Source organism: Cebidichthys violaceus, unplaced genomic scaffold, assembly GCF_023349555.1.
Source record: "Cebidichthys violaceus isolate CVI_PGR_0920_01 unplaced genomic scaffold, fCebVio1.0.p SCAF_27, whole genome shotgun sequence".
Lineage (NCBI taxonomy): Eukaryota > Metazoa > Chordata > Actinopteri > Perciformes > Stichaeidae > Cebidichthys > Cebidichthys violaceus.
This window is the reverse complement of record NW_027176450.1, coordinates 755,754-783,501: the sequence shown is the minus strand read 5'-3', so window position 1 is coordinate 783,501 and position 27,748 is coordinate 755,754. Positions and strand designations below refer to the sequence as shown.

At 42.1% G+C, this 27,748-nt stretch overlaps 2 protein-coding genes across 5 annotated transcripts in view; both read left to right on the top strand.

Annotated features, from left to right (window-relative positions):
- The window catches only part of med13a (mediator complex subunit 13a), a 75,184-nt gene extending 70,128 nt beyond the window's left edge, over positions 1 to 5,056 (top strand). For all 3 annotated transcript variants that reach the window (XM_068721173.1, XM_068721174.1, XM_068721172.1), the window contains 6 exons: positions 8 to 166; positions 1,562 to 1,750; positions 2,213 to 2,355; positions 2,584 to 2,748; positions 3,535 to 3,635; positions 3,941 to 5,056. In XM_068721173.1, coding sequence (XP_068577274.1) covers positions 8 to 166; positions 1,562 to 1,750; positions 2,213 to 2,355; positions 2,584 to 2,748; positions 3,535 to 3,635; positions 3,941 to 4,073 — 890 coding nt within the window. In that variant the 3' untranslated portion in view covers positions 4,074 to 5,056. The remainder of the gene's footprint in view (positions 1 to 7; positions 167 to 1,561; positions 1,751 to 2,212; positions 2,356 to 2,583; positions 2,749 to 3,534; positions 3,636 to 3,940) is intronic.
- A 1,435-nt stretch (positions 5,057 to 6,491) lies between these two features.
- ints2 (integrator complex subunit 2) lies at positions 6,492 to 25,777 on the top strand. 2 transcript variants are annotated; one of them, XM_068721341.1, is made up of 25 exons: positions 6,492 to 6,811; positions 7,570 to 7,878; positions 8,003 to 8,141; positions 8,814 to 8,916; positions 9,171 to 9,284; positions 10,360 to 10,490; positions 12,175 to 12,345; positions 12,855 to 13,075; positions 13,287 to 13,412; positions 13,716 to 13,787; positions 14,937 to 15,051; positions 15,552 to 15,620; positions 16,273 to 16,407; positions 16,500 to 16,676; positions 17,191 to 17,305; positions 18,055 to 18,159; positions 18,507 to 18,671; positions 19,596 to 19,797; positions 21,116 to 21,241; positions 21,672 to 21,873; positions 22,043 to 22,327; positions 23,834 to 23,941; positions 24,131 to 24,236; positions 24,579 to 24,755; positions 25,141 to 25,777. In XM_068721341.1, the coding sequence occupies exons 2-25, from the start codon at positions 7,586 to 7,588 to the stop codon at positions 25,320 to 25,322; spliced, it is 3,639 nt and encodes a 1,212-aa protein (XP_068577442.1). In that variant the 5' UTR covers positions 6,492 to 6,811; positions 7,570 to 7,585; the 3' UTR covers positions 25,323 to 25,777. The 2 variants fall into 2 exon arrangements, with proteins under 2 accessions (XP_068577442.1, XP_068577443.1); XM_068721342.1 differs by lacking the exon at positions 6,492 to 6,811 and adding an exon at positions 6,993 to 7,113.
- Positions 25,778 to 27,748: the final 1,971 nt, after the last annotated feature.

Genomic DNA, 27,748 nt, shown 5'->3' with positions numbered 1-27,748 from the left:
GTTCCAGACTGGAGCATTCTGCTGAGCAGGAGAAACCTCCAGTCACTGAGTCGCCGGCTAAAGGAAATGTGTCGAATGTGTGGCATCTCCGCCTCGGATACTCCCAGCATCCTCAGCGTGTGCTTGGTTGCCATGGAGCCCCAGGGATCATTTATCATCATGCCAGGTGCAGTGTGTGTGCAAATGACAGAAATTATCAGTACACTTACTATCTGTATTAACATGCACTTCTCATCTGAGTCGATTACTCCACCAAGAAAGGTGTGTGTGTGTGTGTGTGTGTGTGTGTGTGTGTGTGTGTGTGTGTGTGTGTGTGTGTGTGTGTGTGTGTGTGTGTGTGTGTGTGTGTGGGTGGGTGGGTGGGTGGGTGGGTGGGTGGGTGAGAGTCTGGGGCGTGATGGATGGCAGCAGCATATCACAATGCATGTCCCCTCCTTGTCCTGAGCAGATTGATGGCAGGGAAGATCATGTACCTTTTGCTCATAAAGCACTACCTCTCAGATGCCCATTGATCTCAATGCGGTGTGATGGAGAGCCAGATCAATGGGTTTATTTTGGGAAACGAGTGGGGGATTGTCAGTGCATCATACCAGGCTTGTGTTGAGCGATGGCCATCTCCTTTCTAAAAAAGCTCTTTAAACTGAAAGAGATTAGCATGGCTGTGTTAGCCTCAGATGGCTATGACAAGGGGGGTTTTACATCACTGTAACTTGGAACAGAAACTTAGGAGAGTTGCTGGCTCGAGACGTAACAGCTGTTTCTGTTATGATTATGAAATGCATATGCGGAAACCTATGTGAATTGTAAAATTAAGACATTAATACTTCAACAGAAATGTTATGCTGTAGTTGAAAATGACTTTATTTTAATCACAATTGGCAAGTTGTCACTTGGTGCTCGGTTGAATATGGTACTTGTATATTTTTAAAGGAGCTGTATGTAACATTCTGAACATTAATATAGCAGTAGACAACTATTTTCTATGTATAGATCTAGTGGAGTGATGTGCATGTTAGTGCATGTGAGCGTGCCCCACTGGTTAGCTCACGGTCGCTGCTCTGCATCGCTCTCATAAGGCGGTCACTGCTCACAATGCTCACAATCTTTGGACCTTGCACCTTTAACATACTCGTTAGTATATTGCAATGACATTGAATCAATTAAAACCAGTGAAAGGACTAAATATGAAGATTAGCTTCGGTACACTTTTTAATGCCTCCATTTGGTCATTATGGAGGAATCTCTCATCATCTGCTTTTGTTTGCCCAAAATTCCCATTTGATATACAGTACATGCCATGATATCACTTTTCAGGGCTATAGAACCTAGCACTATGGTTATTAGAACTGATTCTATATAGATTGATGAAGGGTAACATTTTAGATATTTGTTTGGCAGCAGAGTTAGTTATATTCCTTTGTGAGTTATATGACGCTCACCAGTTTAAAGATCTTTACCGCAGTAGGTAAAAGGATTTCGACAAGCATTCTTATTTTGTTGCAGTCTTCTTAGCTGCACTGTTTATTGACCGGTCGCTCTCTCCTTCCTCCTCTCCCATTAGACTCTGTGTCGACAGGCTCAGTGTTTGGCCGCAGCACCACCTTGAACATGCAGACGTCCCAGCTGAACACCCCACAGGACACCTCCTGCACCCACATCCTGGTCTTCCCCACGTCCGCCTTTGTCCAAGTGGCCAGCTCCAATTACACCAACATCGACCCAAACATCGACATTCTAAACGCCACCAACGGTCAGTAGGGCTCCTTCATCTGTCTTGCAGTCGTTGGACTTTAAGCGAAGCCACAGATGTTAAAGGGAAATGCAGCCATTACTGTGTTTCCCTTTTAATCCGTACTGTTTTTTCCCCAAATCCTTCCTGTTTACTTTTCCAGTCTATTAAGAGTCTGTTTTGAAGTAGTGTGTGCTTACATACTTAGTGCATCTACAGCACCTCATGCGTCTTAAGCTTATTTCCTTAGTGCAAATGTATTTAATGATAGTAATATTGAGCATGGTCACTCCCATTCCATATTCAGTAAATAGCAGAATGTCCAAATAATATCTTCTGAACTGTATATTGCCACAGATATGTGGGAGAGGACATTTCGTTATTTTTGATACTTTCAGAGACACATGGAGTGTATTTGTTTATTAACAATCCCACCACTTCATCACTTGCAGACCTGTTGAATTATTCTCCTGTTGTCCTCAGATGGGTCCGATGCTATCGGGATCTTTGACCTGCTGGACCAGGAGAACGAGTTGGTGGACCCCGACATCATCAACATCTCGCCCAACACCTCACCAGTACACTCTCCTGGCTCTCATTACCACCACGGGGGTGATGGCAGTAAGGTGAGTCAACCCGTACATGCACACAGGCCATGGTGTGTTCTGTATACTTCTATGTTGCAATATTGAAAGCAGCCTTGGATTGATGTCACACCTCATGTCTCCCATTCCTCTGTATGTTGTTAAATCAGAATACAACAACATTAGATAGTCCTATCAAAAGACGTGCAGTACATCTTGTGATATGACACATGGACACAATGCTAACCTTGAGTTTCTCCCCTGTTGCAGGGCCAGAGTACTGACCGTATGGAGTCTCATGAAGAGGTTCCTAACCTCCTGCAGCAGCCTCTGGCACTTGGCTACTTTGTCTCCACGGCGAAAGCCGGCCCACTACCTGACTGGTTCTGGTCAGCCTGTCCGCAGGCTCAGAACCAGTGTCCACTCTTCCTCAAGGTAGCAGGCTCCGCCCCTCTCACGTCTTTATTTAATGGGCTCCGTTTAGTGCTGCCTTTTTACACAGTGAAGACTAAATTTAACTAAAGGCACCCTAATGGAAACATTAACGTAGGTCACGGTGCACTACAAAACAATAAAAAACTAACTGTAGGGATATTCATTACTTTTAAGAAGTATGCTTTCTTGCTGAGAGTTAGATTGATACCACTCATGTCTGTCCGTTAAATGTAATGCTTCAGCTGGCATCTAATTAGCTTAGCATAAAGCAGCTAGCCTGGTTAACAAAATCCTCCTGTCAGCCCCTCTTAAAGCTCACTTATTAACATGTCTTGTTTGTTTAATTTGTGTAAAAATGGCACATATGGTTTTATGAGGGATTCTTGGATTCGCCACTGTTTGCTGGAAAACAGCACTGTGACAACAAGACTCCAGGAAGCCATTGCTTTCGACCGAGAAATAGTCCAGCACGCAACTCCCCATTGAACCACAACAGTCCTTTAACAATGCAGTTATTAATATGTAAGCTGTAAATGAACCGCTAACCTGTTCTGTGGCATTTTGAAGCTCAGCCCCAGCAAGTGTTATTGAGGTAACTGAACCCTGTAACCGAAAATGTTAGATACAAGAGGACGACAGAGTTTTGATTTGCAATGATATCCTCTCTGCTGCTGTCACCGCTCTGTGAACAGAACTGTAATTATTTACATGAGATGTAATAAAAGGTTAATAACTTTGTTATGATGCCATTCACACCACCTCTTTTCCCCTCGCTCCCTTTCTCAGGCCTCTTTGCACCTCCATGTGTCTTCAGTGCAATCCGATGAACTACTGCACAGCAAACACTCCCATCCCCTCGACTCCAATCAGACCTCAGATGTACTCAGGTAAACGACACTGGAACACACACACACAATACTACGACCAACTACAACTGTGTTTTCAGTTTGTATTGCAGATTTTATTCAGACTCAAGTTGTTTTTTGATACAAATGATGACTAATTGACATTGATGTAGCTTTTAAGCTTAAAATGCTTAATGGGCACTTAGTTTCTTATGCATTGGGTTAATAATAGCCCAGGGTGGATCATTTTGAAAAATAAAGGCTTATTTTATTTATTAATCTTTTTAAACCCAGCGTGTCACCCTACAAATACCGATTTAAAGATGCATTTCTGTGTGCCTGAACAGATATGTGCTGGAGCAGTACAACGCCCTCTCCTGGCTGACGTGTGACCCGGCTACACAGGACCGACGATCATGCCTACCCATTCACTTTGTGGTGCTCAACCAGATGTACAACTTCATCATGAACATGTTGTAGCCAACAACCTGTTGCTGGCGGGGATGTAGGGGAAACATTACAAAGAAAAAGGAAAGCGACGACTCAAGAGGGAGGTTTCATCAAGACTGAAGAAAACTGCAAGAACCAGACGGGCGTACGGAGCTGGATCCTGCACCAAGATGGGATTAGACGGCTGGTACTGGTTGAGACGGTCCAGTCCGTGTGAATCAAAGACATGCACAAAGTGACAAGGGAATAAAGATGAGGGGGTGAACCAGAAGTCGAGTCGCAAATTAATGAACGTGAGAGAATGACAGATTGGTTGTCATGGTATGTAGCATGGCAGCACAGTTACTGGCCAGTGTGTATCGGAGAGACAAGTCTATTTGTAAAGTTATTGGAAGAAAAGGGACATATTTGATCGCGGAAAAAATTGATCTTTGATTTTAAGATCTGAAATTCCTTTTTATTCCTTTGGATGAAATAGTATCCAAATGACATGCCTGCATCTATCTTATTTATTGTGAGTTTTTAAATGTATAATTTGTCTTATTTCTTAACCTCTTTTATATATAAAAAATGGAGAAGGTTTATATCACCTTCCTGCTTTAAAGCAATTGGTCTAAGATATATGTAATCGTCTTAATTCAAAAAACAACCAGGAAAAAAAATCCCATAAAAATTAAATAAGGTCCCAGTAGGTTGCTTTTAGAGTATTATTTTTTGTAATGGAGACAGAATATTTGTATTGTCACAATGTACAGAAGAATGAGAGTGGAGAATTATGTTCCATGCCTTTGAGCATGGACGACTTACAGCAAAGCTGTAGCTACAGAGGACTTGTACAGCAATGAACTTCACTGTGTTCAAATAAAGAGGTACATTGTTGTATATAGTATTTTATACCACACATTTAGACACAAAAACCAAACGGCAATATATATATAAATAAATATATATGAATGCCATGCCAGCAGTTGGTGGTGTGGCTTCTGTTTTAGGAATAAAGTGCGTCAACTTATTTTCCTGTGCTTGTGTTTATTGCTTTGGGGAGGGCGACGGTGATGTGCAATTGGACAAGGACACCAATAGTGGCGTGGAAGGAGAACTATTGGCATCTCTTGGAGGTAGCTGACTTCAGATGTGACCTTTTTTTTTTTTTTTAGGTGAGAGAAAATGAGAACAGTTGCCTTATGGCAGACATGCAGTGTCCTTTTCAGCACATCCCTTAAGTATACTGTACCTCTTCTTTACTCTGATTGGCTGAGGTCTGGCTCTTTTGGCACCGCTTCTGATTGGTTTTGGATACATTTAGACCAATCCCATTTTACTTCAGTGTGAAAGTAAATGTGTGGTGTAAATTAACTTTAACCAGCTATGGATGGCTGCCCATTGGATATACAGTGTTTGTGCACTGAGGAGCATCTACTGTCTGAATTTCTCCTGTTCAGAGGTTAAGCTGTGCTTTGATTATTGGATCCACTGCTATTGCTATTAACCTTGCATATTTGCCAATATGGCTTGAGATATTTGACCATCAAAATGTATGTGGTCTTCTTTTGAGTGTAGAAAATACATTCAATTTGAAATAAAACCCTGAAAATTAATTTTCAGTCCATTGCCATGTTTTCTTTTTGAGAAATCATGGATGTTTGCAGTAGCCATCTGCTTCTACTATACAGTGGGTCTGCAAGCATGTTATCGCACTCATTTTTGTATTCACAAGTGGAAAAAGGCAGCGGAATAATCCTGCATAATAAACAGAGTCGGATATCTTAATGTGTGAATTGCTGAATTGCCCCGAGGTCGTGTTGAAGCAGCTGGCAATTCATTCTTTTGAGAATTTGCTGCAGTTTTCTTTGCCGTCAGCGGCCTTTAAATACCCAGAGGTCCTGCTCTGCTTTCCTTCATCCCTCTGCAACTTCTGTCAATGTGCCCTTGAACATGTAATGGAATTTACCCTGATGTGTCAGTGACTGGGTGGGTAAATATAAGAGAAAAATATAAGAGAGAAATGTAATCAGACGGAGGTAATTGTTTGGCCTCTCTTATAACTGTAAAACATGCCACGTCACATAAGATATCATTAAGAAAAGGTACTTGAATACAACACTCTTAATGACCTTTGAATGATATAATATATTCATATCTGCACCGTAACCAGATATAGATATCAGGTCTGTCAGCCACAAGAGCTTGGGGAAAAGATAACACACCAACGGGTATCCACATTGTCTATTTTCCATGTGTTATTTATGGTGCAGAATTTAATCTTCACACGTTGTCACCAGCGGGAGGTCTGTTTGCATTATTTAAAGAGCCGAACAACTGAAACTTTCTACTGGAGCCACTGTTTTGTTGTGCATGTGAAATAAGTTGTTCTACTACACTCGTATAATGTGTCAACGTTGCCCAGCCCATGTTGATCGCACCACCGCCTGCAGTCGGGGCAGCGCCGGAGTGTTGTAACGTTACTGCCTCCAGTCAGTGCTGCTCCACAGTGCCCATTAGACCGGCTCCCTCACTGTCACACTGACATAGTACTCACTGTAACTACAGATGAGATACAAGTGGATATGCGGAAACCATAATAGACTGAGCATTGCAAAAACAAACACATTTCCATAAAGCTACCGGAACAGCTAGGACGAGCTTCTCTCTCAGTCATTGGCTTTGGACTCCCCAATAACATTAGAGGCTGACGGTACACAACAGAGCCCGAGGTCTGGAGGCCTCTGTGGTGAAATTTAGTTATAAGTATCATCCTAAGAACTGAGGTAAGATGATTATTGTCGTATTGTTGTATTTACGTTGAATGTTTACACGGCAGAGACGGACCAGACAGCACATGCGAGTATTATCTCATGACCAGTTAGCCTAGCCTAGCTGCTAGCTGGCTAGTAGCATGCGCCGCTCAAACAGCAGCTGATAAGTGAATGAGTGTTAGCTACTGCCAGTTAGCTGTTAGCTTAATAGTTGGAGTTGGGTGTATCTTGCGATATTGCTTCTGCTTTTGAACGCGTCTAAGTGCTACGCATGAATCGAAATAATGTGTTGACTTGGGGTGGGAAGACTGCTCGTAAGTTATTGTGTTACCTGCCCAGTATTAGTTAGCATTAACATTAGCGTTAGTTAGCCACAATAGCCAGCCTTCACTTTGTTTTGTTAGCACCGTTATAATTATATTAACAACCTTTACATTATGTAGCAAATGACTAACCAGAACTATGGGAACATGAACTAACTTGACATTACGTACGATTCAGATATTTACGAACGTTAGTAAAATGAGAAATGAATGCATTGGCACTAACAGAGTTAACTGAGCTTCTGTCAGCTGAACTCTGAGTTGTTTAGAGTCTATGTAGTGTTTATGTAGTGTTTGTGTAGTGTCTATGTAGTGTTTGCTAAACCATGCTATCGGTGCATCTGTTCATACCACTCAAGATGCCCAGACTAGAAGACTGTCTACTTTATTTGCTTCATATGCCATCAGATGCCTTCCTAAATTGTCTGCTCCGCCTGTCCCATCCAGGCTAAGTTGCAGAGACATGGCAGACAGTGCAGGGCTGCAGTTTGTCAGCTCTTATGCCTTTGAAGCCATGCAGAAGGTGGATGTGGGTCGGCTGGCCGCCCTGAGTGACCCTGAGCTGAGGCTGCTGCTGCCCTGCCTGGTGAGGATGGCTCTGTGTGCCCCAGCTGATCAGAGCCAGTCCTGGGCACAAGACAAGAAGCTCATTCTCCGCCTTCTCTCCGGGGTGGAAGCTGTCAACTCCATCGTAGCGCTTTTGTCTGTGGACTTTCACGCCTTGGAGCAGGACGCACGTAAAGAGCAGCAGCTCAGGTATATCCGACATATACCTGGTGACATGAGTATTACTACAGTCTCTTATTAAGAATTAGGTGCCTCTGTTGTTCAAGTCAATACAGCTGTCCAACTATACACAATGTGCTGTCTTTTCCGCCAGGCACAAGGCAGGCGGCTTGAATGGAGAGAGCATCCTGGTGTCACAGCTACAGCACGGCCTGACCCTGGAGTTTGAACACAGTGATCCCCTCAGGAGACTCCGTCTAACCCTCAGTGAACTGTTGGCTATCATGAATAAGGTACGAGGTGTCCCCACATGATTCAGTTAATCAAAGGATATTGAAAACATCAGTGAATTTAGCTTGAATGGTAAAAAAAAAAAAATGGTTACCGTATTTTTTTTATGAAGTGAATACCAAAACCATGTTAAGAAAAGTCAAAGATAAGTGCAAAATGATGCTAACCAAAGGATGTTAACCATTGTTTTTAAAGCTAGTTCTGGTTATGCCACCCTAAACTACCCAGACAACTAGCACTGATGATAGGTTACCAAGACATGGGGAAATTTGGTGGTTTCAGTGGCCCGTCTGAGCTGTTGCTTTTTGTATAGTATAGAGATGTGGAGGAGACGTCTTTCATGCCTGAATATAGAGAGACAGAGTTGTCTAAATGTAAGGAAATTAAAGCACGAATGATTTAGAACAAAATACCGAATGATTGAAAATATGCTACTTGTTGAGATGGGTCTTGGATGAAAGGAACAGGATTGCACAGCTTCCTCTACTTGTTCATCAAAGCTTAAGTTTGCATCTGAAATGATTCCCACATTTCTGGCAGCTGCTCTCACACTGACTGACAAATTATGTGTTTCTTTGTACTGCTATTGCCCTTCAACACTTGCTCCTTCATCTAATAGGATGACTCGGATGATTGATCCACACCATGTTTCCCATTCCCTTGTTGTTTCTCAGGTTGTAGACTCAAATGGAGAGTTTTTCTTAAAGTCCTCTGAACTATTTGAAAGCCCTGTTTACTTGGACGAGGTCGCTGATGTCCTCTGCATTTTACAAGCAGGTACCCGACTCCTTTTATCTTCTTTGTAGTTTACCTTAAATGTGCTGTGGAAGTGGGATGGTGCTGAGTATAATGGCTTCTGTACACATATACATATCTATCTATACAAGCAAACATTAGCTGCATCATTAGCTGTATATTAGGAAAAACTACCTAATGGTAAAGCCAGCCTGAAAATATCCCACCTCGGTGATATTTGTCCTCTGCAGTTGACAAATGAATGTCTTGAATGTGTTTATTTTTCCTTTTCTTAGAGCTGCCTTCCTTGCTCCCCATTGTGGACGTGGCAGAGGCATTGCTGCATGTCCGCAATGGAGACTGGTTCCTGTGTCTGTTGGTTGCCAACGTCCCTGACAGCTTCAATGAAGGTACAATAATTCATCTGTCTCATAACACTGCACATACTTTCTGCTGATAATGTGAGGTAGAGGGTCTGTTTGATTGCCAGTACGAGCTTCATATGGTTAGTGAGTGTTCCTACTGAGGCAGAAATCAGGCTTTACTTAACGTTACCATTGAAGCTTTCTGTGATCGCTTCATTATAGTCATAGGCAGATCACTATTGAGTTGCCATCACATGTTTTCTTTCCCAATTTAGCTGTTTCCAGGAATGCCACTGGTCCAAGGGTGTGTGTATTTGTCTTTGATTGACGGGTGTGTGTGTGTGTGTGTGTGTGTGTGTGTGTGTGTGTGTGTGTGCTTGTGCGCGGTCTCTCGTTCTTATAACGAGAGACTCGTTATAAGAAAACGCCCGCTGTCTCCAGTGCTTCCTGACCACAAAGAGGGTCAGATCTAAGTCGGTAGTTTTTGTGTGTGCTACATAGCAGTCAACATCCTTTTGGCTCTGTTACAGGGAAAAAGACTTTGTTTCATTGAATTGAAAGTGAAATGAATTGATCTCAGGGTGAAGTGTGGGAAATGTCTCTGTCTAGAAGCATCAAGGTTTGTCATGTTGAACAAGAGCTGGTTACCAGACCTAACTGCACCGGCTCCTCTGTGGCATATGCCATCATCCAGAAGTGGCAGAGATGGGAACTAAAATCACTTCAGTGCATGCCATAGTCCCAACCGACCATGAACAGTTTGCCTTTTAAGCTGTCAGCCGTGGGAAAGTACGAGTAGAAATGAGATGAGATAAGGGTCTGGTAATGCTGTCTTGGGATGACTGTTAAATCTTATTTACAGACAAATAAATGAGTCATGATTCTACAGTTCGGGGTATTTATGGAGGAACATGACTTGGACATTGGAGAAATGATACAATCTTACTGCCTTTAAGCAAACATAACATTATAATGTATTGATTGTATAGTATCTCCCTTACTTTCTGGAAAAACTCAGTAAGCATGTTGTTAATGGGAGTATCAAAATGTAAAAATTATGTTATTTTTGAGGGTGATCTATGCTGCTTGTTTCCTTAAATATGCATGTGTGTCTTTGCAGTTTGTCGAGGTTTGATAAAGAATGGAGAGCGTCAGGATGAGGAGAGTGTGGGTGGTCGACGCAGGACCGAAGCCCTCAGGCAGCTCTGTCAGATGAACCCCTCACAGGCCCTCAACATCAGAGCTATGGTGGTCAGTCACACTATTTATACAATCACAAATTTAACACCAGCGTCCTACTTTATACATAACCTCCCAAAGTTGATTTATTTCAGATGAGAGAATCCATCAATGCGGCTGTGTTCGGCTTGAGATGCATTTGCGCTGAATTTCTCCTGCTATTCTGTTCTATTTTTCACATTAATTATGCATGTGTAAACTAAAAGTAATACTTGTTACATGTTTGTTTAGAATTTTGTCAATTATTTGCAAAAACGTGGTTGCATAAAAACAGTAAGTATGATCTCGACACAAGTATTTACTGTAACGTGTTTTAATTTTCTTGATTTCGCAGCTTCTCTTAACACCTAAGACATTTAAGTCAGCATTCGAGCCATGCCTCCCCGTTTATGCCTCCTCAAAAGTGCCACGGTTGTGAATTTTCAAACGCTGAACATAATGGCTTTAAAGGGACTATAATTGATATTTTATGATCACATCGTCACAGGTTTCACATTTTTATTTGAAACATTGTTAACAGAGAATTATCACCTAGATCTGCAGCTCCCCGCACCTTTACAAAGCTTTATAGCAACTTTCAGCCAATAATTTAGACCCACAACTTTATTGTCACCAACACTACATGCTCCGCACCTAACAGCAGACAGACACAGTGACCAAAGTGGAGCATTTAGCAGCTAAAGAGCCAGATACAAACACAACATCAATGAATGATAATGTTGCCAGATGAACTTAAAAAATGATGATATGTCAATGTTGTTTTCTTCCCCAAGTTGCCCAAAAAAATAAAAAAAAATCAGCTTTGCAGGTTTTACATGAGTAGTGTCATCAACCTGATCTTCTTAATGTTAGAATTGATTTATATTCTGTACAATAATTCAGCGCCATGTGTTACACAGATTTGTTTAAGAATGATTAAACAAATACAACAATGTTGAGTTGTTATTTCAGAACAACAATCTTACACACAAAGACTATTTTTTGACACCAACTAGAGCTGAAACTATTAGTTGATTAATCAATTAGCCAATCGACAGAAAAACTGAATCGACGGCAATAATGGTTTCAGCTTTTTATAAGCAAGGCTGTCAATTTTTCTCTGGTTGTAGCATCTTAACTGAGGATTATTTGTCTTTTGTGATAGAAAACTTAATATATTTGTGTTTTCACCTGTTAGTGGGACAATACAACAAACATGCTCGTCTTAAACATGAAATTAAGACGAGCATTTGTTACAATTTACTGACGTTTCATCAACGAAGCAACTAATCGATTTATCAAGAAAATAATAAGCACATTAATTGATTAGTGATTGGCTCAGTTTAGCCAGAAACATTATATTCTCTAGTTATTTCACACAAACATGGGTTGGAAAGGTTTTCACTGATATATGTTGTGGTACTCAATTCATTATTTGTCATATTTCAAGCAAAAATGCCAAATATTTGCTTTTCAACATACTGCACTCTGAGGAGTCTTTTTTGTTTTAGTAACTCAAACATGATGTATTACTTTGATTTTGGAGTACACTAGAAGACATAAACAAAAAGAGTGGGTTGTAGAACAAAACACAGATGCCAATTTTCAGTGTGGAGTGTCGTTTGTTTGTTTTTCAACATAATCGTATGCCATCAGAAGCATTTACTAAGAAAATTATATAATTGACAGTGTTTTTGTTTATTCTGTGTATTCCCAGGTAGAGGAGTGTCACCTGCCTGGTCTGGGGGTGGCTCTGACTCTGGACTACAGACCAGATACACCAGATGAGGCAGTCAGTCCGCTAGTCTCTTATGTCAGTGGTCTGCTACTGGGTACCAATAGCAAAGTGCGCACCTGGTTCGGCATGTTCATTCGCAACGGACAACAGGTGAGGGAGCAGGCTTTGTTCTGTACTCCAGTAATAGTTTGCTTAGGCGCGCGCACACAAACACTCCAGTTTGTAGACACTAAACTGGTCGCAGAAGAAGTTTGGTAAGTTAACACCGAGAAGATTGCAATGCAGTGAGATCCACTAAGATCATTTAGTTTCAGCATGTTGAGCAGAAGCAAAAGTAGTCTGTGTGAGCTGACAGGACAAGATGTTGTGGTGTCTTTATGGTGCACGTTACATGAGTCTCACCATGTTAGAGCGGACTCCTCCTCTGAGTCTGCTGGATGTAATGGGGTTAAGTTAAACTAGTTCATGTTTACATGATTTGCATCCAAGTTGGTGTTTTTAGCGATCAACAGAAAATGAATTGTTGACAATTTTGTTAACCTGTTATACGTTTGTCATTTATCATAAACAAAGCCAAACATTCACTGGTCGGAGCTCAGGTGTAAGCACTGGCGTGGAGGCGCAGCAGCTAACTGATGTCATTCTTTTTGTGCTGCCAGCGGAAGAGAGAAAGCAGCTCGGTGCTGTGGCAGATGCGCAGACAGCTGCTGCTGGAGCTTGTCGCCATCCTGCCACGCTCACGCAGCACCCACGTGCCCAATGACGGCGGTATGGAAGAGGAGGTTAGCTCGGGCTACTCTGGCCTCCGAGAGGAGCATGTGGTGAAGGCCAGCGCTCTGCTCCGACTCTACTGTGCCCTCATGGGCATCGCCGGCCTCAGGTAAGTCAAAGAGGAGGCAGAGGCTCTCCTGATATTTCATCTGCGATTCGGAAAATCAGGATTTACATTTTTCTTTTTTCTTTTTTTTCTTTTTTTTTTTTCCCCAAGAGTTTAGTTTTTGGATTAGAAATGTTCCACGTCAGTGAGTTTGTTTAAAGTATTAACTCTAAAACATTCATGTGATGGTATTCTCAATGTGATCCCTCTACAGACCCACAGATGAAGAGGCAGAGCAGCTCCTTCAGTTGATGACCAGTCGGCCCCCGGCCACTCCTGCCGGCGTCCGCTTTGTCTCTTTGTCCTTCTGCAAGCTGCTGGCCTTCCCTACGCTGGTCAGGTACATAAAGCTAGACTGTCTTATTGAGGTCTTTTGTTTTATTCGGCAAACACAAATAAATCATTAGGTTTGGATCACAAACCCTATTCAATTAACAGTGGTCTTGAGTTTTGATCTTCTGCCAATGTAAGCTGCCAGCCAGAACTCTTTTCTGTAGCTTTTGGAATTGAACACTGTCACTTTGTTACATGGAGTGTGAGCATTATTCTCTCTCTCTCTCTCTCTGTCTCTGTCTCTGTCTCTCTCTCTCTCTGTGTGTGTGTGTGTGTGTGTGTGTGTGTGTGTGTGTGTGTGTGTGTCCAGCACTCCAGAGCAGGAACAGCTGATGGTCATGTGGCTCAGCTGGATGATCAAAGAGGAGGAATACTTTGAGAGGTATGTCCTACATACATTTTGTACCTTGTAATTAGTGACTTATAATGCAGCATTAAGCAACTTTAGCATTTTTTGAAATGATTTGTAGTTCTGACAGACGTGCTCATTTTGACAAGGCTCTTTATACACTGCCCGGCCAAAAAAAAAGTCACCACCAAAAAAAAAGGTCACACACTCTAATATTTCGTTGGACCGCCTTTAGCTTTGATTACGGCACGCATTCGCTGTGGCATTGTTTCGATAAGCTTCTGCAATGTCACAAGATTTATTTCCATCCAGTGTTGCATTAATTTCTCACCAAGATCTTGTATTGATGATGGTAGAGTCTGACCGCTGCGCAAAGCCTTCTCCTGCACATCCCAAAGATTCTCAATGGGGTTAAGGTCTGGACTCTGTGGTGGCCAATCCATGTGTGAAAATGATGTCTCATGCTCCCTGAACCACTCTTTCACAATTTGAGCCCGATGAATCCTGGCATTGTCATCTTGGAATATGCCCGTGCCATCAGGGAAGAAAAAAATCCATTGATGGAATAACCTGGTCATTCAGTATATTCAGGTAGTCAGCTGACCTCGTTCTTTGAGCACATACTGTTGCTGAACCTAGACCTGACCAACTGCAGCAACCCCAGATCATAGCACTGCCCCCACAGGCTTGTACAGTAGGCACTAGGCATGATGATCCAGGTGGCGACTTTTTTTTTGGCCAGGCAGTGTATTACTTGGTTAACACTTTGATTTGTCAGATTTCTACGCTTTTACTCCCATCTAATATTTAAAACAGTTTGATCTTGTTAGCATTCTGTTGGCGTCTTCAGCAAATGTCTTATTATTATGGGATTCATAAATTCAGTAAAGCTTTTGTTTGTTAAAATGAAGTTAATATGGCCTGTCTTAACAACGACTTATAACTGCAGCAGTACATATGAATGTTTGTTAGTTTGTGACGCCATAAATCAGTCTTCAGTGACTTGACGGGCGATTAAAGGGATGCGGGCTGATAGAAGGTGTGATGTGCACGTGTGTGGGTTGATGCCACTAGCTTAATCAGTTTATTAACATTCTGTCCTGTAACATGCAGGATTAACGACAAGCCCAAGTGTCTTTTCTCACTAGCCTCGCATGCTTATGTGTGTCCTCCTCCTTACAGCGCTGCAGGCGTATCCGCTTCTTTTGGAGAGATGCTATTACTGGTTGCCATGTATTTCCATAGCAACCAGCTCAGCTCCATTATTGAGTTGGTGTGCTCTACTTTGGGGATGAAGGTAAGGTGGTAGGTGGGAGGGGGAGGGGGGGCAGCGATCAATACATCAGTCTGGCAGACCAGCTACTGGCCCGACTCCTCCACTGCAGCAGTGAAGCATAGAAAGACCATATCACTGATGAAACACTTGCAGCATACACATATCTACCAAAACACTCTATACCCCATGGCCAATTTGCTGTTTTATTTCTTATTAAGTGCACTATTGTTTCCTGCCTGTGTGCTAAGTAGTTTTCCTGTCTCAGTGTATTTCCACTAAGATGTGTAATGTAATTGGATTTAGAGCCTGTTTGTTTCCACCCCAAGGGCAATCCTCTCAATTCAATGTTGCGCCTGCCATGTAGAATTTTTCTTATGAAATATGAAAGGAGGGAATTACAAAATACCAGCACTGTTGCCTGCAGGTTGTTTTCACTCACAGTAAACCTACCACTGTTGATGTTGCACACATATATATAAATATATATATATATTTTTTTGTCAATTTTCAACTTTCTTCAGATTGCCATCAAGCCCAGCTCTCTAAGCAAGATGAAGACGATCTTCACACAGGAGATCTTCACAGAACAGGTACATAAGGTGTCATCCTTAAATCCTGCACATTTTCTTCCTGCTAATTCTAGTGTTCAGTGATTTATTTGTATGTTTGTCTGGGATTTTAGTTCAGAAATAAGAAAAATTATCGTAACCAAAAAAAATAATTTGCGTTGTTTTAAAAATAAAAACATTTTTTTGCCTCTCGGGGCTTTGGTCTTTCTTTATCATCAACGTTCAATGATTTTCCCTAATGAGAGCTACTGTAAACTCTCTAAGAAGATTCAACAACTTGTAAAACTAAGCAAAATGCTCCACTGAAAGTGGCCATAAATCACTTTCATGTACATTTTTTTAACACTAAACAGCAGTTTTGGGTAAAGGTATAGATACTTCAGTATAACAAAATCTCACTGCATATAATCATCATATATGGTGTTGTAAGTTATGTTTGTGCACATGTATGTTGCTCATGGTATTTAGCGATCAAGAATGTTCACCTTGTCATACTCTCAGTAGAAGATCGAAAGGAGATTGGCAGTGAAGCAGCCAGAAAAAGAAAAAAAATATTTTTTGTGCACATTGTCACTAAAATGTGACGTTGAACTGTACAGGATTTGTAGCTGTGCTTTGTCTATTTTCCATTGTTGTTTTTTAAATAACTTGTTTTTGTATTTCTGGTGTTCAGGTGGTTACAGCACATGCGGTGAGGGTTGCAGTGACCAACAACTTAAGTGCCATCATCACAGGATTCCTTCCAATTCACTGTATCTACCAGCTGCTCCGGAGCAGAGCCTTCACCAAGCACAAAGTGTCCATCAAGGTAGGAAATGTGCACTCAATGATGGGTAGATGTCTATTTTTAATTATTTTTTTATTTTGCCATCCGGTGCTTTCCTTGTGTGCGTCTTCCAGGATTGGATCTATCGCCAGCTCTGTGAGACAACCACCCCCATGCACACCCAACTGATTCCCCTCATTGACGCCTATATCAACTCCATCCTCACTCCAGCATCCAAGGCCAACCCAGAGGCCACCAACCAGCCCATCACTGAGCAGGAGATCCTCAATGTCTTCCAGAGCTCAGCTGAGGTGAGTCTGCCTCAGGGATTCACAGAAACTGCAAAAACCTGAAACTCAAAGTGTTTTTTCTTTCAGTGGTGTGTTCTTAATACTTCATATGCTATTTTGATGATATCTGACGGTGTGTGTGTGTGTGTGTGTGTGTGTGTGTGTGTGTGTGTGTGTGTGTGTGTGTGTGTGTGTGTGTGTGTGTGTGTGTGTGTGTGTGTGTGTGTGTGTGTGTGTGTGTGTGTGTGTGTGTAAGTATTATAACATTTTCCTTGACCAGAATGACTGGAGTTTGTCCCTTCTCTTCAGTGGCTCTAGAATATTGCCTTTATTATCAGATTTGTTTTTGTCTTTAAAACTCTTTTGTATTTAAAAACAAGCATTCCAGGTATAATTCCAAGCCTTCCAGGTTTTATATCGCAGATTAATTGTTGTGAATGTATCCATCACTCATCCACTGATGATGCAGAGCCCCGCTTTGCTGCCCGTCCCTCACCTGTAGCTGTTGTTTTGCTTTTCTTTCGCCATTGGTTAGCAAGGGGAGGGTAGTCGAGGAGGACGGCAACGCTACTCCATCACCACCCGACTCCTTATCCTCTACTACATCCTGTCCTATGAGGAGAACCTGTTGGCGAGCACCAAACAACTGGGTATGTACAAGACAATAACTGTGTCCCATATACCACCGCACTGTGCCAGACTTCCCTCTGTGCTGTTGGCTCACTTCCTTCCCATTTCTTATTTTCTCTTCTTCTGCCTGTCTAAAGTGCATTCATTGTCATCTCCTCCAATGAAGGAGGCGTTGTATGTGAGATAGAGGGAATTTGTCAGGCAGTGAGAGGAGAAAGGCAGCTTTTGTCCTCTGTTAAGTTGTAGGAGATGCTCTCACTCTGGATGTGCAGTCATTCATCCTTTTCTCTCTTGGCACTGAATGTTGGCCGCTTCAAAGAGAATAAATGGAGGGCTGACAAAGAGCCAAGTACAATGGCTGCGGGAACTGAGCTAACTAGGACAGCTGTAGGTTAGATTGAGCATTAGCAGTTAGCCTAGTCAGTGTTTATTCTCTCCCATGACGAGCTCTCCTCTTGCCCTTCATTAGGCCAGATTTATGTGAGAGTTTATGCCCATCTCTTTAATTGCTGTGTTTACCCAAGTGCTCCCGCAGCCTTCAAGGAAGGAGTAATGAAGCCCATCAGCAGTGGTAATGAACCCACGTCAATGAAAAATCACCTCCGCTCCTCTTAACGCATCGGCACAGTGGCTCTGGCGTCCTTACACTGCCAAATAAAACACTTATGCTCCGTCTTGTCCTTTTCTTGCTTTATGTTATCACCCTCTCTATTTCCTGTCTTATAGTTTCTTTGCTTCACTCACCATTTTCCTCTTTCTTTTTTTTAAGCCCTGATGCAGAAGAAGCCAAAGTCGTACTCTGCAGCCTTGATGGACCAGATCCCCATTAAGTACTTGGTTACACAGGCCCAAGGACTGCAGCAGGAACTAGGGGGTGAGACATGGACTTAAATCCACATTTTATTTTACTATTATAGTATTGCATAGGGAGCACACAGGTTACAAACCAAGGTTGCAGTGATAACCCTGCATTACATATCACAGTAAATATCACAACTCCACCGGAAAAGCTTCCGGTTTGTTTGTCTTACTCTCAACTGTAATTGTAATTGTTGTAATCTGTTTTGTGGGAAGTGATAAAGATTGTGAACGATCATCCCTTGTTGGAAACAAATACGACTTTTATGTTTGGAAAAACACACAAAAAAGAAACGTAAAATACACAAATATTGTGGGTAATAGACTTACAAATAACCCGTCTTTCTCTTTCCCTGTTCCCAGGTCTGCACTCTTCCCTGCTGAGGCTGCTGGCCACCAACTACCCCCATCTATGTCTAGTGGAGGACTGGGTGTGTGAAGAGGAGGTGACTGGTACCCTGCCCCTGCTGAGGAAGATGATGCTCCCCAGCAACACCTGCAGATACACTGAGAGCCAGCTCCACCAGGGTGAGGAGGATGGGAATAATGGATGAAAGAAATAGGGTTCAGGCTGGTAGTTCTCCACCCCCATGCTTTTGCTAAAATTGACCTTGCAAAAGGTGAATAGAAACAAATTATTTTATGGATTATAGATGCAATTCAAATGTAATCTGAGATTGAAAAGAGAATTCTCAGAGTAAAGCCGGTCAAACAGCAGTGATGGTAAGGGTTGTGTAAGTAAGAGAGCAGTGTTTGAGTGTAACAGGGAAGAGACACTTAATATTGTGTAATACATTTACAGGTGCAAGCCATTATCAAACTGAGATCTTATCTCAATGGTTAATCCTTCCAGGTTTAGAGGATTATGCTGTAATTGGCTTTTCTTTGAGAGATCCTTGACAAAATGCAAACGTGTGACGGATAATCGGTTTCACACACGTGTGTGTGTGTGTGTGTGTGTGTGTGTGTGTGTGTGTGTGTGTGTGTGTGTGTGTGTGTGTGTGTGTGTGTGAATTGAACGAACAACACAAGCCCTGTGTGTGTGTGTGTGTGTGTGTGTGTGTGTGTGTGTGTGTGTGTGTGTGTGTGTGTGTATGTATGTGTGTATATATATATATATATATATATATATATATATATATATACACACATACACACACACACACACACACACACACACACACACACACACACCATTACAAATTCATATTTTGTTATTATGGAACTATGCACAACTGTGTATTGACACTTTCTTTATAGATTAAGGTTAACATTGCTGTAGTTTAATTTTATTCTCACCACCATTAAGTACTAATAAAAAAGTGTTTTCCAGACATTATAACTGTCTATTTGCTCCAGAAGTTTCCTTTTTCTGTTTTTTTTTCTGTTCAATTTCAGTGTGCACATTTGTTTCAAATTTGAAGATTAATTAAACTGTCATTCCCCCCCCAGCCTTCCAGAAGTTACCATCCAGCAGTCCCAGGCTGATGCGGATCCTGGAGCATTTAACGCTGCTTTCACCTGGAGACCTGATCCCTTATGCGGAGGCCCTCACAGCCAGCATGGCTCTGCTGCTGGAGCCCGCTGTGCCCTGCCGAATACTGCAGACACTTAACAAGCTCTGGATGGGCCTCAACACTGTGATGCCCCGCAGGTACGTGCTCTGGACACGATTCAATGTTGTGACAAAGGATAGAAAAGGCTACAGTGGCAGCCTCAAGTGAGATTACCACTGAATGTCACATGGGAATAATACATTGTGGTAATTGGAAATTAAATTAGTTTACCTTAAATTTCACATAAGATCCAGATAATTGATATACCTAGTGGATATAGTTTTTCTACCTTGAGGTGCAAATTGCCTAAGGCCTCACATTAATGACATCGCTTGAGTATTGGGGCTCAAAATCAATAAATAGTCCAAATTAGTATCTTGTCTTCACTCATTAGCATTTGAGATATTTTGCTGAAAGTAATAAGAAAACTATAAATATTATTATATATAAATAAATATTGTCGCCTGCTGGTTAGATTTATAATTGTATGTATTTTCAGTCAAAGGTTAAACAGTAGCGCTTGACTTGGTGGCATCTCTCCCAAGGCTGTGTAAAGTTGCTGTGAGACTAGGTAAATGGATTAAAGGGAGACCTGTGCAACAAGAGTTGTTGCCCTTCACCCGAGGCTGCTCGCTCACCGATTATTGTGTGAATAGATCAGAGGTATTGAGCCAAACAACTCTGTCAGCCTGAGCAAACTCTCTGGACAGAAAAGGGCGACCCTCACTCTGCCCCGGGGCCCACAGGAGCACAGCTACCAAAGCTCTGAGCAGACATCCTATCGATCCAAAAGTGTTCTGTAAGCAGAAGAGCTCAGGGCAAGAAAGCTGAGGGAGACTCTCCATGAGGGACATGTAAGGGATTGTTGCCCCCTCCACTCTTCTCCTCCTCACTCCCTCTCATAGTATTGAATGTTGCAGAGGGCTGGGCTCTGATTTACCCAGCAGCAAGGGAGCAGTATCAAATTTCACACAGATCCACTGATTTATGCCAATGCGGTAAGCTGCAGGAAGGCTTGGCGCTCCAATCGTACCCCGCTGTTCATAGTTTAGCATCGGTCTGATAAGAGAGATTGAGGGTGAAAAGCTGCCACAGGCTAATTTGTGAGTAACTGAATCAAACCCCTACTGAAGTGAGTCTCATATTTTAGTAGCGTCAAAATAGAATAAATCCATTGGAAAAAAACGTTGACAGTTTATGGTTAGTTAAGATGGATAACAACGATATTTTGTCAACCAGCAATTTACGATCATCTATTAAAAATTGCAATAATGTCTGTCACTCTTGTCACATGTTAGACTTAACCAATGTTAGACATCTCAATTTTAAATGAAATTCTTTGTTATTCCAAGCACTGGGCAAAAAAAACAAACGAGTGATAAGGGGGAAACGTTGAAACTGGTGTCTGTGTTGCAGGTTGTGGGTGATGACGGTAAACGCCCTCCAACCTTCAGCTAAGCTGCTCAGGCAGCAGCAATACACTCAGAACGACCTTATGGTGGACCCTCTCATTGTGCTGCGCTGTGATCAGCGGGTGTACAGGTAACTACGGCTCATACATAGACACGTACAGCACATGGAGGCACTTCTGTTTACGCTACATTGGATGTCTGCATATACACAGACCTGTTCACACATTTCCTTTTGGTCAGATGCTTTGGACTGCATGTGTACAATCAGCAAAGACATGGGCAGATGACACAATGTATACCACATGGAGCCACACCAATGGCTTGCATTTATTTTCATGATATATAAGATATATTTAAGATAGCTTGAAAGAAATGGTTAAACTTTAAATTTAAGAAGTTTTCAAAATTTTAGCGATCAAATAATGATTGTAGCTGTATGTCGGTATGTGTTTCGATTTTGTAATCGTCTACCAAGACAAATGGAATTGACAAAGGTAGTGTTTTTTTTTATTTTTTATTTAAAAAATTGCAGGGTCAATGATAAACCTTTGTTTTGCTAGGTGTCCTCCTTTGATGGACATTGTGCTTCACATGCTGAATGGCTACCTGCTGGCCTCAAAAGCCTACCTACACTGCCACCTGAAGGAGACGGCTGACTTTGATCGACAGAGCCAGACGGTCTCAAACTTGGGCGTGCCCGGACAGCCAGACACACCCGAGGTCACCAGGGAGGAGCTGAAAAACGCCCTTCTTGCTGCGCAGGTATTTCAACCACCAACTGACACACAGGCACACTTCGCCTCTCTCACACACTCGGTTTTTGTGAAGCATGGTGCAGAAATGATATGGCATGAAATTGCACCAAACAAATATGTCAGAGATTATCTTTCACATCCAACCATGGTAACATTTCTTTTCTATTTAACCTCAGGACAGTGCAGCAGTCCAGATTCTCCTGGAAGTGTGTCTGCCAACCTCTGAAGAGCAGCAGCAGCTGGGGGCCAACACAGAGAGCCTGCTGAGTAGCATTAGGACCCCCTTGACCGGGAAATTGAAACAGGGAAGCCTGGGGCCGAGAGCCAGAGGGGGCGTGGAGGACGCCAAGCCAGAGGGAGGCCTACTCAGTGACTTGAGGGAGGTGCAATGTCTCATCTGTTGTCTGCTTCATCAGATGTTCATTGCCGACCCAAACATTGCCAAGCTGGTCCACTTTCAGGTAACGCAATGGGGGGACGATGAAGTGGACCGTACACTTGATCTTTTTTTGTTTTACTGTGATAGTCAGAAGGCTGGCAGGTTTACAGAGTCACGAACAGAGATCTTCCAGAAAAGATCAAGGTTACAGAGAAATAACTCAACATTTATAATAGATCAGACAAATACCTATACGTACCTCAGTTTACAAATTGATTTCACTGGAAACTTCTGCTCTGCCGTGAAGGAACTCAAAGAGAAAGCAAACAGGGCTTTTTATGTCGTTGAGTGTTCAGTTCATATCCAAATTCCAATTAGGACACGGCTCAAAATATTTAAATCAGTTATAGTATCGATTGCATTATATGGCAGTGAGGTATGGGGTCCCTTACTACAAAATGATTGGACAACAATTCACTTGAAATCCTGCATGCAGAGCTCTGCAAAAGTATTCTAAAAAAGTATTCTATTCCCAAAACCCTTTAGGCCAGAATTAAGCTGATAGGCTGTGCTAAGTTTTCAAAATGCCTTTAGAGCAGTTACACTGTCACTCAGATGATTAGACAAAAAAATCATCCCTTGGAATGATATTACACACTCACAACACAAACATAGAAGTCCCTAAACAGACAGTATACTGGGGCACAATACAGACTAAGTGACCATAGACACAGAGAAGACAGGCTGTGATGAGGGAGCTGTAGAGACAGAATTACACTTTCCCTGATTTCCAAAGTCTGGCAGAAAGGGAGAAATTACCCCTCAAAAGAAAGAATGTGCAGTGTTTGCTGCTAAATATGTCAGTTCCTTTCCTTCCGCAACAAAAGAGGCATACAGAAGTACCAGATTTTCCATTTTATTCTATTGTATAAAATTGTTATTCACTAGTTTTTTTCTCGCTCTGTTTTATTTTGCTTTTGTTGATGTTATTCACTGTATTTCATAATCGTAATTGTGCTTTGGCAGCACATGTCAGACGTCATGCCATTAAAGCCAGTTGAATTGATAATTGGGTGTTGTGACAGGTCTGAATCAAAAGCTAACAGGGGGATGTGTTGTTCAGGCTCTTTCTTCTCACATTACTGCGTGCTTCGATTTTCTTGCTCCCCTCCAAATTTTTGCCGTTAGAAATGAATGTGATCATGCAAATACCCTTTGTGTGAGTGGATAGTGCCCCATCACTGAAAATACCTCTGAGTCATGTTGACCCCATTAGTCATCACATTCTGCCATGGCATTAGTGGTAAGTGACTGCAGCACTCCCAAAAGTAGCAGACAGCCATATGGTGAACTTCATCAATCCAATCCCCCTCTGTCACTCTAATCCACCCACCCACCAATCCAATCCACACTGCCGAGCAGAAGCTGCTGTGTGCTTTTGTATTTACACACACGTGTTCCATTTAGACGTACTTGTGTGCTTAAATGATAACTTGATTGAATTTACTGTGTATTCCTTATCCCTCTGTTCTTCATTCTAAGATTTATATTTCCTGCTTTCTCCGTCTTCTGTGCCTCTGTCTGTCAGGGTTACCCTCAAGCTCTGCTGCCTCTAACTGTGGCAGGCATCCCCTCCATCCATATCTGTCTGGACTTCATCCCAGAGCTGCTGGCCCAGCCCCAGCTGGAAAAGCAGGTGAGCCCTCCCTTCCCCTCTCATCTCCCCTCTTTTTCCTGGCTTTGAATCCTTGCTGGCCCTGGGCTTGTGCCAGAGCCTCTCTTACACATACATGTTTAGTTTTTTTTTAAAGTAGCTCTATTGGGTGCTCTCTGTTTGCATATTTGCTCCATAAATATGTGGTGAAAAATATATGTGTCCACACAGATCTTCGCAATCCAGTTGCTGTCGTACTTGTGCACCCAGTACGCTCTACCCAAGTCTCTCAGTGTGGCCAGGTTGGCCATCAGTGTCATGGGCACCCTCCTCACAGGTCAGTGAACTGAACTGTTTCATGCTTTTGGGTGTGGCCTCTTTTACTCATCATACTTCTTTTTTTTTTGTATCTACTTTTTGTGTCCCCATCATTGAATTTGCTCCAAGTAGACTCGCTGTATACCGTAAATCACAGTGCAGTCTGTACACGTGTCGGCTGTTGTGATACAGTATGTCTTCATAATTCTATCCCTATATTTGGCTGCCACCATCTGTCCTTCGACTGTTAGTGCAGCGTCCTCTCTCCATTACATAAGTGCACACTGTGTACCAGCCTATCAGCCACTGCATTTCGTTGTTAATGCGGTCCTTTTGTGTACTGTGCGTTCTGTCTTTTTAGTGCTGACTCGTGCCAAGCGTTTCTCCTTCTTCATGCCCATCCTGCCATGCCTCGTGGCCTTCTGCCAGGCCTTCCCTCCACTCTATGACGACGTCGCAGGTCTGCTAGTACAAGTTGGCCAGGTCTGTGCCTCCGATGTTGCCACCAAAGCCAGGGACGTTGACCCTCTTATCGCCCGTAAGTATAGTTAGTCACTTGGGTGGCTTTTTTCATCAGTATACAATTTGTAACGATTCCTTTTCATCGTTGTGACCACCAGTGTAGAAACACTGTTTGTACAGATAGTAGTATACTAGCTTATCAAGTAGGGATCTCATGTAAAAATAAAGCCTTAATTAGCCTTAAATACTGATCTTGCAGATTGCCTCTGGGACAACTCTAATTATAGATATTATGTATAAAGCGTGTAGATTTTGAAAAGTGATGTCCATTTCTGTACTGTAGATCAGTCTGAATCATAAAATTGTAATGAGGACATATGACAAAGAGTATAGTATAAATGATCTAACAGTGTTTAAGTCATAATAACATTAATAAGAAGTTTGTCATGTTCCTGCCTCAGGCCTGCAGTATCTGAAGGAGAAGCCTCAGGGGGGTGCGGCTCCAGGAGGAGGTTTCTCCAAGCTGACTTTACCCCAGAGGACAGCAGAGGAACATGGTGGAGCTGACCCTGATGTCCAGCTCTGCTACTGTGTAGAGGCCACGTTCATGGACATCATTAGCTCCACCCTTCATGGACTATAGACACGCATGTTCTAGAGGAAGAGGAGGGGACTGGACTTAAACCAACAACTCTAAACACTGCCTCTGAAAGACATTCGTATTGCTGAGAGGATCTATTGTCAACACACACATTCATTCTTCTTGAACACATGGACCGATGTCCCCTTTGTCACTGGCTTTCACACAATGTATGATTGTTGTACCGTATATCCATGTTCAGTCTGGACTGAGAAATACATTTGACACCTTGTAAATAAATCATTATTTGCAATTTATTTAGAAATGTATGTTCATGTGCTCTGCCAGTTTGTAGAAAGTTAAATACAAAAAATGTTGAATGGGTTCATTTTATTGACCTTTTACAGGCATATTTTTCTAAGCTGTGACCTTTACTCAGCCACTGAAAAATGGAAAATGTTGAAATAGTATGAAGAGCTTTTGTACTGTTTGTTTGTAGTAAAACAAAGAAACCCTTTCATTGACGAGGTTTATTTGGGACAAAGGGGGGTCATCATTTTGCATCATGTATGCATGTGTTGTGTCCATCTATCACTTGGTTGGAAATCCAAATCTTGTCTGGTATCCAGATGTTTTGTATTTCGTCTCAAGCTTGTCTTGGTCTCGTGGGTTTCCAGACTCAGACGCTCGTGTTTTTGGCCTCCGGTTTAGTTTGTTACAGTCTCCGGTCTGGACGAGTTCGTTGACAGCTCTTATGGTCACGGTTTACTCGGTTTTCTCCCGCCGTCCCTGGTTCTCGTGATTTTTTTTTTTTTAAGTTTGTGCTACTATAATTTCGACATTAGCATTAGCTAATGTCACTGCAAACCAGCATTATTAGATTCGACACGTGTTCACTCTGAGGAGGAGAGGAGCGGATGTGTTAAGGTTACGACCACAAGTCGGTAACGCACTATATGTAAGCGACCGTAAACTCGGCCATGAATGAAAAGCCAGAGAAAATGCATCCATGCCTGTGGAGGCTAACGAGGAAGAGAGACCGCTCCAATGTCTGCTGAGAGGAGACCAGCGCGTGAAGCTGCTAACGTCAAAAGTCACATGTTTGGAATTAAAAACCCTTCACTTTAACTCCCACTTACAAACTTACATTACTAAAGATTTCAGTCAAAGTAAATCAACTTATATAGAGAGAAAAAGAATCAAAGTCTTATTCTTTTGCCAATTTATTTCTTAATATGGAGTTCTAAAAGCTGTTCCAAAGACTTCTCCCCTTCAAGTGGGAATGAAGTGCTGATGGAGAAATACTGCATACTTTATTTATTTATATGTTGTGTAACAGTTTGAAATGCAGTTCCAAACTACTGAAATGATCCAATTTAAGTACTGGGTTGTGAAAATTCCCAGTAGGAACCTCAGTGTCCTTAAAGCTCTGTGGCCCTGATTGTGTGCACCTGTGTGTGAAATAGAGGGGGAAGTCTGTAGAGATTTTAATATTCTGAAGTGTATTTTATAGTTGTATGTCCTTGATCAGAGAATATGAAATGATTCTGATCTGTGCATGGGGTTCATGTCATTGGCATCAAGTGCAACCAGTGAGGCCACGTGAAGTGAGTGATCTGTGACTTCCTGGAGTGGTTCTGTCAGATGGCAGTCATTGCACGCTGCATGCTCACTGTAAACCAGGGGATCAGTTGAATTTATGTAGAAGTAGCTACATTAGCAAATATGTAATTAGAGGCTGCTCCATATTTTGGTACTGCTCTGCTGGTGAATTCCTGATGCTGCATGTTTAAATTCAGCTTCTTTAAGTTGAATACCACTTAACTCTTGAATAACAACACTATTAAATGGACACCGTTAAAATCCTTGTTCAGGCTTGGTCCCGTCTTGACTGGTTCATTTTTACTATACTTAGCTGGTATTGCCTATAGCCCTGCTAGTAACAGGCATTCACTGGTTTGGCTCATTGTCATATTGAGGAGAGATGGATAGTCTTTGGAAGGAGCTAGAATTGTTTTCGCTGTCTGTACATATTCCAGAATCATCTTCAAACACAGAGCCTCTGTTGGTCTTATATTTGTGGCTCATGTCGTAAAAGCATTTTACTGCTTACAGCTTTCTGTTGCAATTGCTCTCTCACATTCAACACTACCCCTGACTATATATTATACATATGGCTAATACTGTACTTGGAGAGATTGTTAAAGGGCCTAAAGTATTTTCAATCCCGTTGTGATTTTGAGTTCAACATTTAATACCCACGGTGTATGATATAGAGGCTTACTATAACTGAAACCGACTGTTAACAGACTGTTATAGAGCCTTATTTTAGGCGACTGCCTTGTTTTCTTTTATTCCACTCACTCACTGCACTTATTACCCCACATATGAATCCATATTATCACAGCTGTGCCGCTACTATCACATTGTAATAGACATCTTGAGGTAATTCACCAGAGGGCAGTCTTGCCACACTAAAAACAACAGAG